Here is a 14,430-nt window from a genome sequence, read left to right on the forward strand (position 1 = left end):
CCACTGAAGAAAAATATATTTAATGTGTGTATATGTGTGTGTGTACAAGCAACTGATCTATCTGTACTTGTAATTACTTTTTCACATATATGTTTTATTTTTGTACATTAAGCCTCTCCTTCAGGAAAGAACCTGAAGATTAATTACCTTCACCTCACATAAGCCAGTCATTTTGGTCAGTGCATAAAGAAATGAAAATTTTCTTGTATCCAGGAAGGCAAGAAGAGAGAATTTTTGTAATTTAGATGTACTGGCAATCAATTATATAACAAACTGACTCCAGGTAAGGTTTGGTTGGTTGGTTGGTTTCCTTGAGTTATCCTCTGCTTCCATAAAGGAAGAACAATTGAAAGATTTTATCACTGGGCTAGTATATTTTCATGATTTGTCATGTTCCTGCCTTACCCAGTATTATACTGTGTCAAGGAAAAAAAACAGAAATCTAAATCCCACATGCTGCAGTAAGCTATCCATCACATAGCTGAACTTGAGAACCTCACTCTTTCATAAGGAACAGCTGGACAGAAAAGGATGAAAAGTTTCTACTGTTCTCTTGCTGTACAGCAGGCTGATCAAGGATTCTGAATGGCTTTTAGCGTTCTTCTCACAATCGCCCTGGCAGAGCTTTATTTTCTGAAAAGCTATTTGATTATCAGTAATATTTTATGTATTAGCAGGCTTTTTTTCCTCAGGTAGAGCTACATATTTTAAGTAATTAAAATCTATAAAATACAGAATAGCTAATCAATAAAAATTATAATAAACAACAATAAAAAAGGTTAAATTAAGCACTCAGTTAAAGATAATATTGTTTTCCAGTTTCAGGATGTGAATATTTGTCTCTCTATTACATTTAGATTATTAAAATGAATTCTTATACTTGCCAAATGTTATGGACTTACCAGAATGTGAATTATAAAGAAAATTCCATAATTATATCTTTCTTGGAATTAAAATTGAATGTTGATCACAGGATGATGTACTAGTTTAAGTAGCTATTAACTCCAACACAATTTTATTATACCAACTTGTCATGGTTTAAGCCCAGTCAGCAAACCAAAACGCAGCCGGTCACTCAGTCCCCCTCCTTCCTCCCCCTGCTCCAGGAGGCATAATACATATGAAGCAATGCTGAGAACTGCAGGCAGTTTGCACAATGTATTCCAGCAAATGCAAGGGGAATACGTGCGTTATCAGCCACTCACCTCTACCCCTCAAACCTATCCAGTTTTGAGACAACTTTGTTTGCAGATGCCTGGGACACCTGCTGTCATCTCCCAGTGTTTCTCCCATCAGAGTGAGAGGGATCTGAGGGATATATTTTTTATTTTTTTTTTTTTCAAAATAGGATTTAGGGGGGTTTTGGTTGTGTTTTTTTTTTTATTTTTTATTTTTTTGTTTTTCGGGGTTTTTTGGGAGGAGGTGGGAGGCGGTTGTTTGGTTTTGTGTTGGGGGTATTTTATTATTATTTTGTTTCCTTGTTGTTTTTTGTTTTTTTTTTTGTTTCTGTTTCAGCATCTCTCTCCCCACCACGAGCAGTTGTCAATGAACGTACAGTGGAGCAATTCAATGCTCCTATCTGCTGCCTGCCTTCATTTTTCTTTCAGAAGCAAGTTTCTCTTTACTTCTGGACCTTAACAGGTGTCTAAGATATGCAGCTGTATTCCAACAGCAGGCAGTACTCTTTAGAGCTTATCTGAATCTTTTTCAAGGTGTAGCAGTAATTCTTCTGCATTCATAAATATCTTTCTGTCATTTCTTCCCTAATCCAAAGACTCTCTCAATACACTTTATTTTCTGTTTTCCATTCTGCAGGATGCAGATGGCAAGGCAGAGAGATACGACTTTTGTAATTCTTTCTTATTTTTACTAATACAGATGAAAAGCCATTCAAAGAGCAGTCTTGTGACATTACATGAAATTACTGGAAGTCCTTTCCAATCCTAACTATCCTATTCTAATCCTAACTATTCTACGATCCTATGAAGTGTGTACTAACACAATGTGAAATAACTACCATCCTATAACGTGCTTCCTAAACTATATCCTAAATCTATCCTAAAGTATATCCTAAAATTTGTTTTAAAAAGACATAGTAATAGACGAATAAACACAGTTATAAACACAGAAACAAGTATATCAACAAACATAGACACAAGCAGAGTAACAACGGTAGTAACAAAGTCCAGAGGCCAGCTCACCACTTGAGGAGAGGCTCCAGTGGGTGGGCTTTTGCTGGCAGAGCTGAGGAGTGAGCCAGCAAGGCCGCCTGTGAGGGCTGGGATGGGTCTGAGGGCGCTGCTCTGGCTCTGGGACAAGGTGGTGGAACCTTCTATCCAGAGCAGAAGGTGGTTCTGTCCTCGCCGCTGCCGAGGTGGTGCTGGGGCCACACGGTGGAACTCCAAGCCCAGGCAGCAGAGCACATGCGGGGAATCGAAGCAGTAAATGGGCACCTACAAGGGCAGTCAGAAAGTGCTGATGAAGACATGAGGGGAAGAGCAGGCAGGACTTGGCTCCTGGGTTTTTTGGAAGTATGCTGTAAAAAGGGTCATTGCTAGCACAGAAGAGAGGCTCCTTACTGTCTCCTAACTGACAACTACAGCGTTGCTTTGGTACCTTCTCAACACATGCAACACCTTCAGAGCACGGCAAGTTGACAGAGATGCACAGTGCCCCCTCGCCAGGCAGCAGGGCTCGGCAGGGAGCCTGGGAAGCTGGGATATGGTCCTTTCCAAAACCCAAGCAGCAGCATCCCTCACACTGCCATACTAAAATCACAGGTTGGCAGGCAATGCTGTGGTGGCATGTTTCTCCTGACATACATGTTCCCCCAAGGCAGGACCATCCTGTGCACCTCAGGAATGTTTCCTATACTCAGAGCTTGGCAAAAAGATGGAACACAGGCTCTGCTACATACCTGGGTGCCTCGTTCTTCCCCTGCTTGAATTTTTTGAGTTGCCCATCCCTGAGAGCTCAGTTTTGGTCTTCTTCCGGGATGGTGGCCTGTCACTGCCCTCTTCCCAGGTTGCTCTTCGCTTCCTGGTGTTCCGCGAAGAGCCAGGGAACCTTTCCATTCAACAGTATTGTTAGACAGGTGAAGCCATGATTAGCTTGAACCAAGCAAAGCCAGGCAGTTTTACCTTCTCTCCCCGGATAAGCTCCTCTGCTGTTCTCTCTCAGGAGCGATGGGAGGCACCTGCAATGGCAATGTGTAGGTTAGCAGGGGGCAAGGACCTCCCTGCACAATTGCTACCCTAGCTCTAAAAGGCACATACCTTGGATGGGTTTGCTCAGCTCAGCTGAGCCAGCTGTGGTGGGATCACCTCACAAAGCAGGATGGCCAACCTGCATCAGCCTTGCTCTGTACTTTGGCAGAGCTGCAGGCTGGTGGATGACCGTGCTTGTCCTTTCAGCAGCAGCCCCACCTTCTGAGGGGGGAGGCTTTTGTTGTCACACTGCTTGTGCACTTCACTTACCTCTGCTGTTTCCAGCTCTGCTTGTGGTGCTGGTGTCTCCTGATCCCCCTTGCTGGCCAGCCCGGCCACCTGCTCTCCAATGCGTTCCACCTGCTGGTCAATGAGGAACTCGACGAGCTGCGTTCCCTGCACACAGCAAACCACTGTTTCACTGAGGGGGCTGATGAGGGCTCAAACAGCCTTTCCCAGCCTGACCCACGCTTCTGTGCAGGCAAGTGCAGCTGTGGGCCTGCTCTTCCCGGATGCTGCCCATGGCTTTGATGATGGGAGGAGGCAGCCAGGACCCTCTGAGCAGCAAAGCCGGGATGGGCTTGGAACTCTGTAGCCGGGTGGTGAACACAGCGTACCTTCCCTGTCTCCAGAGCCAGGACATCCAGGGGCATCTCCTGGAGTGGGCTCAGGAGGTTTGATGCCAGGCAGATGGCCAGGTTCCTGGCAGTCATCTTGGTTGTGGCCACATTCTTGCTGGTGCTGCTAAGCAGCCACAGCAAGTGCTGGAGCAGGAGCAGGTTGGCCTCTGGTAGCTTGCTGGCCACCCTGAGGGAACATGAGCACAGTGTTAATGAAGTCGGTGTTGACAACACAGGTCTCCCAGGCTGATCTCACCCAAGGCCACTGCCTGCTCTAAAGCAGAGGTTCTGCCTTTGCTGAGATGCGGCCACCTCCCTCCCTCCCTGCTCTTCTGAAAGAGGCTCTTGTTGGAACAAGCCCCAGTGCCTGTGGGAAGTGCTCCCCAGAGAGAAAAGCCTTTTGGTGCCCCTTTCCCTGCAAACATAAACCCTGCAGCAACAGGAGGTGGCTTGCAGGAGCCATGGCTATTTCAGGCATGCCACTGCTTTGCATTGGAATTCCAGGCTGTGCCAGTCCTTGCTGGCTGCTGCCACACTTACTCTGTCAGTGCTGCTAGCCTCTCCTGCCTACTGGTCTTCTCCATGGCATTCATCCACTCCTCGAACAGCTGGATGTTGAGGAGCTTGGAGGGGATATTCCGGAGGAGGTCCTGCAGTGCCAAGGGCTCCATGTGAGGCTTTGGCCACTGTCCCCAGGAGCATTTGCAGCATCCCCAGCCCTCTGGCTCATGAGCAGGTGGCTGGGTTTCTGCGTGTGTTCCCACAGGTGCCCATCAGCACCAAGAGAGCCGGGAGCTGCAGGGCTCTGGGTCAGCAGGGCTCACCTTCAAGAGGACAGCCAGCAGCAGCATGAGCTGGTTTTCCAGCTGCACCGGCACCCCGATGTCCAGGGCCTCCCTGACCTCATGGCAGGCGCGCTGGCTGGCTGGCAGTCGGAAGATCCGCTCCGTGGATGGGCCATGCTCATTGAGCAGAGCCAGGAGGTCCTGAGGGCACAGAGGAGGAGAGTTGCTGGGCTGGAGAGAGGTCCTGAGGTAGGTGCTGGGGACAACCTCTTTATTGAGGAGCCAGCAGGATGGGGTGGGATGGGATGGGATTGTTAGCGTAAGAACTGACACATAACCACCGGAATGGTTATATGAGGTGCTTTATTGAGGCACCGGGAACCAGGGGTACGCACCCAAATCTGGTTCCAATTCCCGTCACATCGCATTCACAATTTATACACTAAAAATTTCGTAACTAATACATATTCAACACAGATTACATCATTTACTAATACATATGCATCAAAGATTGCTACCTCAGTCTCTTACGACATCAGCCTCTTCTGCGTTTGCGCAGCCCCCTCTGGTGGTCGCCCTGATGAAGTAAGGAGTCTTCCTCAGATGAAGTAAGGAGTCTTCCTCAGATGAAGTAAGAAGTCTTCCTCAGGTTGTCCTTTTCACCTTTTCTCTACTTGGCCAGATCCCAGTCGTCTTCCGGACGTTAGCATTCTCTTATCTTCACCAGGATGCTTCTGGTATGCCCTTTTTGGCTATCTTAAACTTAGGTTCTGCTTGGGTAGAGTTTTACAATACATACACCTATACTCCCCTCACTATATGCAGTTATGTTAGCTCTTGCTACCAAGACTACCATTGTATCATGTAGTTACAGAGTAACTATGATACAAAACGGCAAAGTTACAACGTCTTCTAATATACAAAGCCTCACTATTGATTTATAAATTTCTCAAATATAATCATTTTACTATTTTATATGATTATTTTATTGTAAAAACTTCACCCTCTCTAACAGGATGATGGGATGGGGAAACCCCTGCCCAGGCGGCCTTACCTGGATGGGCTGAGGCAGCATGCCATCCTGGCTGCACAGATCTTCCAAGGGCCGGGCAAAGAAAGATCCTGCGCCAGCAGAGCCCGATGGCCCCGGTGCCCCTACTGCAGCCGAGGTCCCTGGCCGTGCCAATGGCGAGGGCAGCCTCCTCCTGCTCCTGCTCATCCTACCTGCTGCCAAGGGAAAGAGAGCAAACAACCATGGAGGAGAAGCACCAGGAGAGTGGTCCCAGACTTCCCTCAGTGCTGTCTCCCCACCACCGAGGGCATGAGAGAGGCAGCATCATTTGGGAGCGAGGGGCCCCAGGGCTCAGCTCTCTGCTGCCACAGAGTGATGGGGATGGACGTGCCCTGCGGGAAGGGCAGCGGCAGCCCCATTGCAGCACGCGTGCAAGAGCAGGAGAGAAGGGCCATCCTGCCCCTGTCTTCTCCACACTCACCATCCACTTGGCCACGTCTGCCTTCACTGCCGGAGGGGCCAGGAAGTGGCAGCTGCCTGGCACCAGCCTGCAAGAAATGGGCTGTGCTCACCAAGGAGCCCCACAGCAGAAAGGCTCCCTGGAGAGCTGCATCAGCCTCTGGCTGTGTGTGAGAGGTGGGGATGAGTGAGATTGCTCCTCAAGTGACTCTGACCTGGGCTTGGTGCTGGAGCAGCTTCTCCATGCTGCTGGCATCCAGTGTCGTCCCCTGGGCAAGGGGAAAAGAGCAGAAGGTGAGGAGCGATGCAGCTGATGCTGGGCTGGAGGAGCCCCTGGGGACAGAGCAGAGGCAGGAGGGACACTCACAGCATAGCGGCCACTCAGCTCCTTCAGCAGCAGCCTGATGGACGGCAGCTGGGTCACCCGGGCTCCCTGAACTCCTTCGGGTGGTCTGTGCATGGGGAAGGGGGAGAGAAAGAGCTGTGTGAGACCCAAGCCAGCTCTTCCCTCTGCTGCCAGCCTGGTGAGCTCTTCCACACTGCCAGGAACAGCCGGGACCACCTGGCAGTGGAGCAGGAGCAGTGACAGTGGTGAGGATGGGGCTGGGCAAGTGTTGGCTGGACACAGCTGGATGAAGCAGCTCTGCCAGCTGTGCCTGCTTGGCAGTGGTGACACCTCTGCCTGCAGCTGTGCGAGCACCTCTGTCTGCAGCTGTGGGGCACCTGTGCCCAGCTCAGCAGAGGTGTTTTCTAATTGTTTGGTTGACACTCATGGAGCATCTCCCCATGATGGGAGCATGGGCAGCCAGGCTGCAGTACCAGGCAGGGCTTACCTAAGGAGGGCGTTGACCCAGAGTTCCTTCACTGCTCGGGAGCTGCCAAAAGAGGGGAGAAACAGCCTTAGTGCCTGCTGTGCCCCAGCAGATGATGCCTCATGGGGCAGGGCAGAGGTGCGGCCCACCCCTCTGGTGGGATGTTGCATTGGGACTCACAAGAAGGTGACTAAACAGGAGCCACAGGGCCAGAGGAAGACAAGGGAGCTGGTGGCCTTCCCTTCCTCCTCCTCAGCAGCATCACCAGCTGAGCCCTTCCCGCTGCTCAGCACCTGCAGCAGGCCCAGGGCCAGCCAGAGCAGCAGGCGCAGGGTGCTGCCACGTCTGCAGAGAGGAGCAGCAGGGAGTGAGCTGGAGGTGGCCAAGCCTGCTGGCTCCCCTCTAGTGCCCACCTGCCATGGGCATGGCCACGTGTACATCCAGCACCAGGGTGCCGGGGCCCTGGGGCTGCTCGTTGGCTGTCCCTGCTCTGGTGCTCTGGTGCCAGGGGCAGGGCTTGGGAGGAAAGGCAGCTGGGCTCTGGCTGTCTTACCTGGTCTTGGTGATGACCAGGGTGTCTCTGAAGAGGAGGAGGTCCCTCTTCTTCCTCTGGTCACGGCCCCGAGTCACCCGCAAGCATGCCCGGAGCAGCGGTTCAGGCAACACCTGGTGGGGCTTGCACTGCTGCTCGGGGCCATGGTCATCCCTGCCGGGCAGACAGTGTCAGACATGAGCAAAGCAGCTGCAGCAGGGCCCGACTGTGTTGGTGCATCCCCGAGCTGTGGGGGAACCCACCTGGACCAGCAGCAGCAGAGCCACTGCCCCATCCTGACAGGGGCGCAAGAAGACGTGCAAATAAAAACTTGTCACACTCAGGATGGGAGCGCTCCTCTACAAAAGGTTGGCACCCCCAGTGCCGCTGGTGCTGCCACTTGCAGCACCATCTGTACAGGCACTGGAGTTGTTGCTGGGCCACCACTGGGTTAGGATGGAACACCAATGTGACCTCAGTTCTGGAACCCAGGGCCCCAGATGGGGTAGAGCCCTGTGGGGCTCTCACCATGATGCCCATGTCCAGCCCTGCCCCCAAAGACTGCTCCCTTACAACGGCAGTGTCCACCAATGGAAAGTCATGGCTCCTGCAGCCATGGTCCTCTGACTCACAGGACCTGGGTAGCCCCAGGTCTACCATGCACACTGAGGCAATACTAAAGCATTAAATACCTCTGTCTTTCCTTCATCTGCACTTTTCAGTGGTCATGTTCATAAAGTCAAGGTCCCAATACTTTCCTTAGGCCTCTGCTTGCTATTAGCATACTTCAAAAAGCCTTTTGTTGCTGTCTGACAGAACCCTGACCAGTTTCATCTCTAGTTGAGCTTTGGGCTTTTGTGATGTCTCCCTCCATGTGTGAGCCACAGCTCAATAGTTTTCCTGAGAAGCTTGAACTTGCTTCTAGAGAGCACACAATTTCTGTTCCCACCCCCGTTCCAGGAGGAGTTCCAAGCTGCTCTTCTGCTGCACCTGCTTGGCTTCTATTGACACAATGGGATTGCTGCTCCTGTGCTTTCAAAAGCTGGTTCTTTAAAAGCGAGCAGCTCTCGTGGTCCCTGAAGTCCTCAAAAGCTCATGCCCAGGAGACCCTACCAAATAGGTTCCTCTGCAGCTTCAGTTTTGCTCTCTTGATACCCAGTGTAGCAACTCTGCTGAGCTTTTCCCTCATGACATCCAAAAGCTTGAGCTCAAGGTCTTTGGGATTAGGGTGGCCAAGACAGCCTCCTACCATCACACCTCACACGCATCCCTCTTGATTCACAAAGAGCAAGTCTAGGAGGGCACCTTTCCTAGTTGGATCACTGAGTACTTGTGAAAAGAAGCTGCCTTCCGCAAACATCAGGAATTCCACAGCCTCACTTGTCCCAGCAGTGACAGTATGGTATTGCCAGCTGAGGTGTGGGAAATGGAAATCTCCCAGAAGGACAAGAGCTACCTACCCAGAGATTTCTCCTAATTGCCCACAGAATCTTGTCTATGTGTGCTGTATTTTAAGCCCACCCAGTAACTCCAAGCAACATATCTGCTTGCTCGCTCCCTCTGTTCTTACCTCCCAACTCCCTCTCCAGACAGATGGGGAGGATAATCATACAATCACAGAATCATAGAATAGTTAGGGTTGGAAAGGACCTTAAGATCACCCATTTCCACCACCCCTGCCATGGGCAGGGACACCTCACACTAAACAGTGTCACGCAAGGCTCTGTCCAACCTGCTCTTGAACACCACCAGGGATGGAGCATTCACAACTTCCCTGGTGTCCTGGGTTCAGCAGTAGCAGTCGTTTTTCTCCTTCTTGGTAGCTGGTGCAGTGCTGTGTTTTGACTTTCGGCCTGGGAACAGAGCTGGTAACAATGATGCTTTGGTTTGGCCAAGGACTTTGTAAGCCTCATGCTCTGCCAGGGATGAGGGGAAGGCGGGAGGAAGCAGAGACAGGACACCTGACCCAAGCTGACCAAAGAGGTATTCCATACACAGCACGTCATGCCCAGGAGGTAACTGAGAGTTACCCAGAAGTGCTGGGGCACTGTGGGGTTGGACTAGGTATCGGTTGGTGCTCGGTCGGGTGGGGTGGAGCGGGTTATCGGTCGGCAGGTGGTGAGGTGTTGTATTCTCTTCGTTATTTATCATTATTGTTACTGGTGGTAGCAGTACTGATTTGTGTGATACCTTAGTTACTAAACTGTTCTTATCTCGACCCGAGGGAGTTGCATTGTTTTGATTCTCCTTCCCATCTCTCCGGGAGCAGGGGGAGGGCAAAAAGGGAGGGAGTGAGAGAGCGACTGCATGATTTATGGCTGACGACGAGATCTAAGAGGCATAATCCTTTACTTATACATCTGACATAGAGGAAGTAAAATTAACTTGATATGCATTTACTGTTCTACCACAGTAACTTCATGAAAAGTTTAATGTACTAGTACAAAGCAATTACATTACATTCTTTGTGCTAATTTTTGATGAGTTACCAAAAAGCAGATTGTCAGTAACTGTCAATATAACATCAAGTATACGAATCATAGAATAGTTAGGGTAGGAAAGGACCTTAAGATCATCTAGTTCCAAGCCCCCCTGTCATGGGCAGGGACACCTCACACTAAACCACGCCACCCAAGGCTTTGTCCAACCTGGCCTTGAACACTGCCAGGGATGGAGCATTCACAACCTCCCTGGGCAACCCATTCCAGTGCCTCACAACCCTCACAGTAAAGAACTTCTTCCGTATATCCAATCTAAAATTCCCCTGTTTAAGTTTTAACCCGTTACCCCTTGTCCAGTCACTACAGTCCCTAATGAATAGTCCCTCCCCAGAATCCTTATAGGCCCCCTTCATATACTGGAAGGCTGCTAGGAGGTCTCCACGCAGCCTCCTCTTCTCCAGGCTGAACAGCCCCAACTTTCTCAGCCTATCTTCATACAGGAGGTGCTCCAGCCCCCTGATCATCCTCATGGCCTTCCTCTGGAGTTGTTCCAAAATCAAACTCCCATGGGCCCACCACCCACCGACTGATACCCAGTCCAACCTGAGCAGCGATCTAGTCCTTCCAGCTAACTGCCACCAGTTTATATATTGGGCATGACATGCTGTGGTATGGAATACCTCTTTTGTTAGTTTGGGTCAGGTGTCCTGAATCCGCTTCCTCCCGTCTGCCCCTCCTCCTTGGCAGAGCATGAGACTCAGAAAGACCTTGGTCAGAGTAAACATTACTCAGCAGCAACTAAAACCAGTGGTGTTATCAGCGCAGTTCCCAGGCTGAAAGTCAAAAACACAGCACTGCACCAGCTACTAAGAAGGAGAAAAAATGACTGCTACTGCTTAACCCAGGACACAGAGACAAGAGGGAAGAGAAGGGGAAAAAAAATAATCTTTGGTTTCTTACTAAACAGTTATTGTTAGCTCTCAGTTTACACATGGAAACGCCTATAATCTAACACATAGAGGCTCCTGTAATGGGACATTCAGTCTGGTTTTTGTTAATATCTGTATTTCCACAGGAAAATTCACATGGGTACAATCAACCTTTCTACTTTAGGAAGTACAAAATCTGAGATGAGGCATTTTAGGAGAGGAAACTTAAGAACTTTTTTTCATAATTTAACTAAACACAGTGTCTAACAGGCATTGTAATGTAATAACATCAAGGTAGCCAAGTACAATTGCTGTGAAAAGCAAAAAGGCTTTCCTTTCTATACTCCATGCTTAAGTGCTTTCAGCTTTCTCTTGCCTCTACAGTTATTTCTTTTACAGTTGATGTACAGAAGTTTTCAGTTTTAGAAATGTTTGATAATGTTTCTAATTCTAATGTTCTGCAGACAATGTTATAAAATTCAGTGTATCTGTAACTCAGAAAAAAGCCCCACAATTTTGTCTGCGTGTAGAGTCACTATATCCTAAATTTAATCACAGGCAGATGTGTGAAAGCAAGTGAAAAAAACAAATCTTTCAAAGAAATCTTGTCCCACATTATTCTAAATAAAACTCTTATTGCAACCTTGAGATAGCATAACTTGGTTACTGTTTCTAAACTACATAAAGCAAAATAAAAGTCTACTTTAAAAAATGTCATGTATATAGTCATGCAAATATTTCCAAGAGGAAGAATCTATTATTACATTGATCACAGCCATGTTTTTTCATCAAATGTGTACACAATGAACATACAACACTCATGTAGAAAAAAGTAGGCGTACATGTACCTATTTTGGTATACTTTTCTCTGAAGTATTAGCTCAATGACCTACTAGTACATTCCTCTGTATTACTACTTTAAAAGACTGGATAAGCTCCTGGAGTGATAGTATTTACCCAAACCTATAATGAATGAATTCCCTGTGGCAAACAACTACTTCAAACAAACTACTGTATTATTTTTGTCACCTCTTATTTATCAACAATAACTAAATTCACAGAAACATAGAATGGTTTGTGTTGGAAAGGACCTTGAAGATCATATAGTTCCCATATAGTTCCAACCCCCTGCCATGGGCAGAGGCACTTCCATTAGACCAGGTTGCTCAAATGCCTGTCCAGCCTGTCCTTGAACACTGCCAGGGGTGAGGCATCCACAACTTCTTTAGGCAAACTGTTCCAGTGTCTCACTGCCCACATATAGTAAAGAATTTCTTCCCAATACTTAATCTAAATCTATGCTATTCAAGTTTAAAACCATTCCCTCATGTCCTATCATAACAGGCCCTTGTAAAAAGTCCCTCTCCAGCTTCCTAGTAAGCCCCCTGTAGGTACCGAAAGGCTGCTATTAGGTCTTCCTGGTGCCTTTTCTTCTCCAGGAGATGTGCTCCTTTCACTTTCACAATAAGAAATATTTTTTGTAGATGGGCTAAGAAAATGCATTTATCATGTTTTATTCTTTCAGATTGATTTCCTAATAAAATGTTGATACCTTTTGGATATGGCCTGTAAAGTTATTTGATGTCTTTTACTCTAGTAGCAGTCTGACTGTATCACTGAAATAACATCAACGATAATAACAACAATAATAACATCAACAATATGTTGATACTAAAACCCAGAATAAAAGAGAAAAAAAACCCAAAACAAGTAAGTGAGGCTATTGTCTAGTCTATGGCTGAGAAACATTAGCCTGGAAAAAAAATAGATCATTGGAAGACCAGAGGTCAGCAAAGGCCAAGAATTAATGTAACTATTTTTACATGCTGGGGAAAAAAGAAAGGAGGGGAAAAAATACGTGTAATTGCTAAACACTTCTATTATATACCTCCCAAAGTACAGAGGTGGTGACCACACTGGGAACGCAAGCCAGACCAATTTAATGATCAATGAGTCTATTGTATTACAAGTCATTGCCATAAAGTACAATGAAACAAGAACCTTTGTCCAAGGCCCTCAGCTGATGAACACTAACACAGCAAGTACTGGCTGTAAGTAAGGTAGGACATGATAAAACTCCAAGATCAAGAGCAACAACTTTGAGAGCCAATAAATCAGCGTTGTGACCGGTGACTACTAATCCAAAACAATGAATGCTTATCACAAACACGATTAGATACACTCTGGTCAGATCTGTCTTTATCCCAACCCATCATGCCCCGCGCTGGGCGCCAAAAGAACTGCCCTGGTTTAAGCCCAGCTATCAACCCAGAATCATGCAGCTGGTCGCTCACTTCCCTGCCTTCCTCCCCCCGCTCGCAGAGGGATGAGGGGGATGAGGAGGAGAATTGAAAGAATGTAACTCCCATAGGTTGAGATAAGAACAACCCCTGGGTTGAGATAAGAACAGCCTGGTAACTAAAACCGCTACTGCTACCACCAATAATAATGATGATAATGGAAATAACAAGGGAAGAGAATACAACAGCTCACCACCTGCCGACCGATACCCAGTCTGACACGAGCAGTGATCTAGCCCTTCCGGGTAACTGCCCCCAGTTTATATACTGGGCATGACATACTGTGGTATGGAATACTTCTTTGGTTAGTTTGGGTTAGGTGTCCTGTCTCTGCTTCCTCCCAGCTTCCCCTCATCCCTGGCAGAGCATGAGGCTCAGAAAGTCCTTGGTCAGACTAAACATTACTGAGCAACGGCTAAAAACATTGGTGCTATCAGAACAGTTCCCAGGCTGAAAATCAAAAACACAGCACTGCACCGGCTACTAAGAAGGAGAAAAATGACTGCTACTGCTGAGCCCAGGACACAACTTTTCTGTATATATATTTCATTAGAAAAGAAAATTATCTTATTGTAGGAATCCATTGTATGTTCAAAAATTTGGCTAATAATACTGGACTGATAAGAGCAGGTCATGAAAAATTTTCAAATTTTTTTTTTTAAATTTTAAAAACATTTTCTAAATTTAGTGATTGACTTTTTACTTAAAAAGTAAAAATTAAAAAGTAAGATTGTTTGACAATGTAACACTCTGAAAATTTCACTTCTATTCTCATTGCACCACGTAAAACTAAGGCTTTTTTATTGCCTGATGCCAGGGGTCTTCATATGGAAAGAACAACAGAAAAAATATGTAAACATACAAGCACATAATTTTCAAAAATGCCCTGTCAAATTGTTTTTTAAACATAAACAAAAAAACACACAAAAAAAACAAACAAAAAAAAACCCCAAACCAAAAAACAAACAAACCAACCCACACCCACAATTTTTTTCTCATGTAAAAATTGTGTGTACATATTGTTTTCCACTACTAAATAAAAGCTACTGGTTTCGTCATATGTTTGCATGTCAGGTTCTTATAAAAATATTTTCTTGAGGAATTAAAATCCTGACAGCTGGCTTTCTCAGATTTCATAATTTTTCCTGCAGGTGCAAGGATTTCTAAAAGCACTATTGAACTTGAACAAAAATAGTGAAAGGCTTGAAACAATGTTTTTGTTACTTTCTATAAACATCAATAAAAAAATATATGTACTGAAATTGTAAGAAAGCATTACAGCTTTGGCAGTGTTTTATTTTTCCCTCTTAGAGTTGTTTTCCCTTCCTTTCAAA

General features: G+C 47.0%; 1 protein-coding gene across 3 annotated transcripts; it reads right to left on the reverse strand.

Moving 5' to 3' along the window:
- Positions 1 to 1,369: 1,369 nt before the first annotated feature.
- Positions 1,370 to 6,188, reverse strand: LOC134166687 (T-cell activation Rho GTPase-activating protein-like). 3 transcript variants are annotated; one of them, XM_062624575.1, is made up of 6 exons: positions 6,105 to 6,188; positions 5,666 to 5,835; positions 4,651 to 4,812; positions 4,367 to 4,476; positions 3,824 to 4,013; positions 1,370 to 3,602 (listed from the first exon to the last, which is right to left on the reverse strand). In XM_062624575.1, the coding sequence occupies exons 2-6, from the start codon at positions 5,828 to 5,830 to the stop codon at positions 3,351 to 3,353; spliced, it is 879 nt and encodes a 292-aa protein (XP_062480559.1). In that variant the 5' UTR covers positions 5,831 to 5,835; positions 6,105 to 6,188; the 3' UTR covers positions 1,370 to 3,350. The 3 variants fall into 3 exon arrangements, with proteins under 3 accessions (XP_062480559.1, XP_062480557.1, XP_062480560.1); XM_062624573.1 differs by having other exon boundaries at positions 5,666 to 5,838; positions 6,105 to 6,168; XM_062624576.1 differs by lacking the exon at positions 6,105 to 6,188 and having other exon boundaries at positions 1,370 to 3,196; positions 3,477 to 3,602; positions 5,666 to 5,848.
- Positions 6,189 to 14,430: the final 8,242 nt, after the last annotated feature.

Source organism: Pezoporus occidentalis, unplaced genomic scaffold (assembly GCF_034315485.1).
Source record: "Pezoporus occidentalis ecotype Australia unplaced genomic scaffold, CSIRO_AGI_Poc_V1 ctg27, whole genome shotgun sequence".
Taxonomy (NCBI): Eukaryota; Metazoa; Chordata; class Aves; order Psittaciformes; family Psittacidae; genus Pezoporus; species Pezoporus occidentalis.